Source organism: Galeopterus variegatus, unplaced genomic scaffold (genome assembly GCF_000696425.1).
Source record: "Galeopterus variegatus unplaced genomic scaffold, G_variegatus-3.0.2 Scaffold7163, whole genome shotgun sequence".
In the NCBI taxonomy this organism is placed as follows: Eukaryota; Metazoa; Chordata; class Mammalia; order Dermoptera; family Cynocephalidae; genus Galeopterus; species Galeopterus variegatus.
The window spans coordinates 119,893-121,365 of NW_007733274.1; the positions used below are offsets into that span (position 1 = coordinate 119,893).

Here is a 1,473-nt window from a genome sequence, read left to right on the forward strand (position 1 = left end):
GATGCCATTTTACAGATAGAAAATTAATAGGGTCAGAGTGATTAAAAGGCTCTTGCACACCTCGAAGGGAGTCAATGGCAGAGCTTCCCCCTCTAAGCCTCAGTATTCTCATCTGCATAATGAGATACCATGGCAAGACTAGCACGTGGCAAATGAAAAGTCTCTGGAAACCATCTGACACACTGTTAGCACTCAAGAATTACTGGGTATGAATATTACTGTATTACTAATACTAGAAGACTGACACCTGAATCTAGAAATGGCAAATATAAAGATCTGAAGAAAAGCCATGGTGGAAATTCTAGCCTTTGCACTGTACATACCTGCAGCAATAAATGAGCCTCCCCCGGCTTTATAGAGAAAATGGCTGGCAAAGGGGGCTGCACAGATGATCAAAAAGCTCGCGGTCATGACAGCGACTACCCCCAGGAGCATCAGGACTGCCCAGAAGCCACGGTAAACTGGAGACCCCAGGAGAAAAGGAGAAAAGGAAAACACGGTTAGATTGTAGACATGGTAGACTGTCACACAGTAAGTTTCTTTCTTCATTTGTCTAATTTCACCCGCAGCACTGCTTGACGGAATCCCAGGCTATGGGTCCTGAATTGTCTCACACAGGGGATCTCACCAAATGAACTTGGACTCAGTGATGTCCACATTGGTGACCTTCAATCAACTCCTCATGCTCCATATTTGGACCACATACATACTTAATATATTAAAGCAGCTCACTTTTCTGACCAGATTATCCATTTTAAAAGTGGAAACACCTAAAGTTCTAGAAAGAATTCTCTTGAGCAAGCCCACAGTTCCACGCCAAATGCCCAAAGACATAAAAAGGCTTTCAAATTATTTACAAACACTGCCTCTCTCTCCTGTTAAGATATCTTTGTACCACAGTGATCCCTTAGAAGCTGATAATGATCACCCCAAAGCCCTAACAAAAAGTTCACTTCTATTTAGATTGTGGTTCTATTGGAAAATAGTCGAAAGCAATTAAAAACGGCAAGCAAAACTATCTTTTTTTAAAAAGTTTATATAACTATGCTTTCCAAGCAAATCCAAGATTTTAAATCAGATATATTTAAGACATTTCACTTTCTATTAATATCTGTACTTCGAAAAATCCAAAATGAGAAGTACAGGAGTCTTTAGTCAAGGACAAACAAGGCTGGATTAATGGATGCAGCTGGTGATAAATGGATTGTGGGTTTGGGGATATGCAGGAATCAAATAAAAATGAATTCTAATAATGATTTTTGAGCTGGATAATTACCAATCTATTAAACGAATTCATCATTTCCCAAAGGCTAAAACACTATAATAAATTCTTGTTGGTGTAAATGGGCGAAAGCTCAGTGAAACATATTATTTAAATTATAATATTTTAAGAAAATACAGAAACTTGATAAGATGGCAAAGAAAACTTTTTTTTTTTTCCCAACAAGCCTGCCAGGCAAAGAGGAAATATAC

At 38.4% G+C, this 1,473-nt stretch overlaps 1 protein-coding gene across 1 annotated transcript in view; it reads right to left on the reverse strand.

Annotated features, from left to right (window-relative positions):
- LOC103607139 (transmembrane protein 182-like) overlaps window positions 1-471 on the reverse strand; it is a 23,783-nt gene extending 23,312 nt beyond the window's left edge. The window contains exon 1 of the mRNA XM_008591677.1: window positions 324-471. Within this exon, the coding sequence (XP_008589899.1) occupies window positions 324-435 (112 nt within the window). The 5' untranslated portion in view covers window positions 436-471. The remainder of the gene's footprint in view (window positions 1-323) is intronic.
- Between the last annotated feature and the right edge of the window lie 1,002 nt (window positions 472-1,473).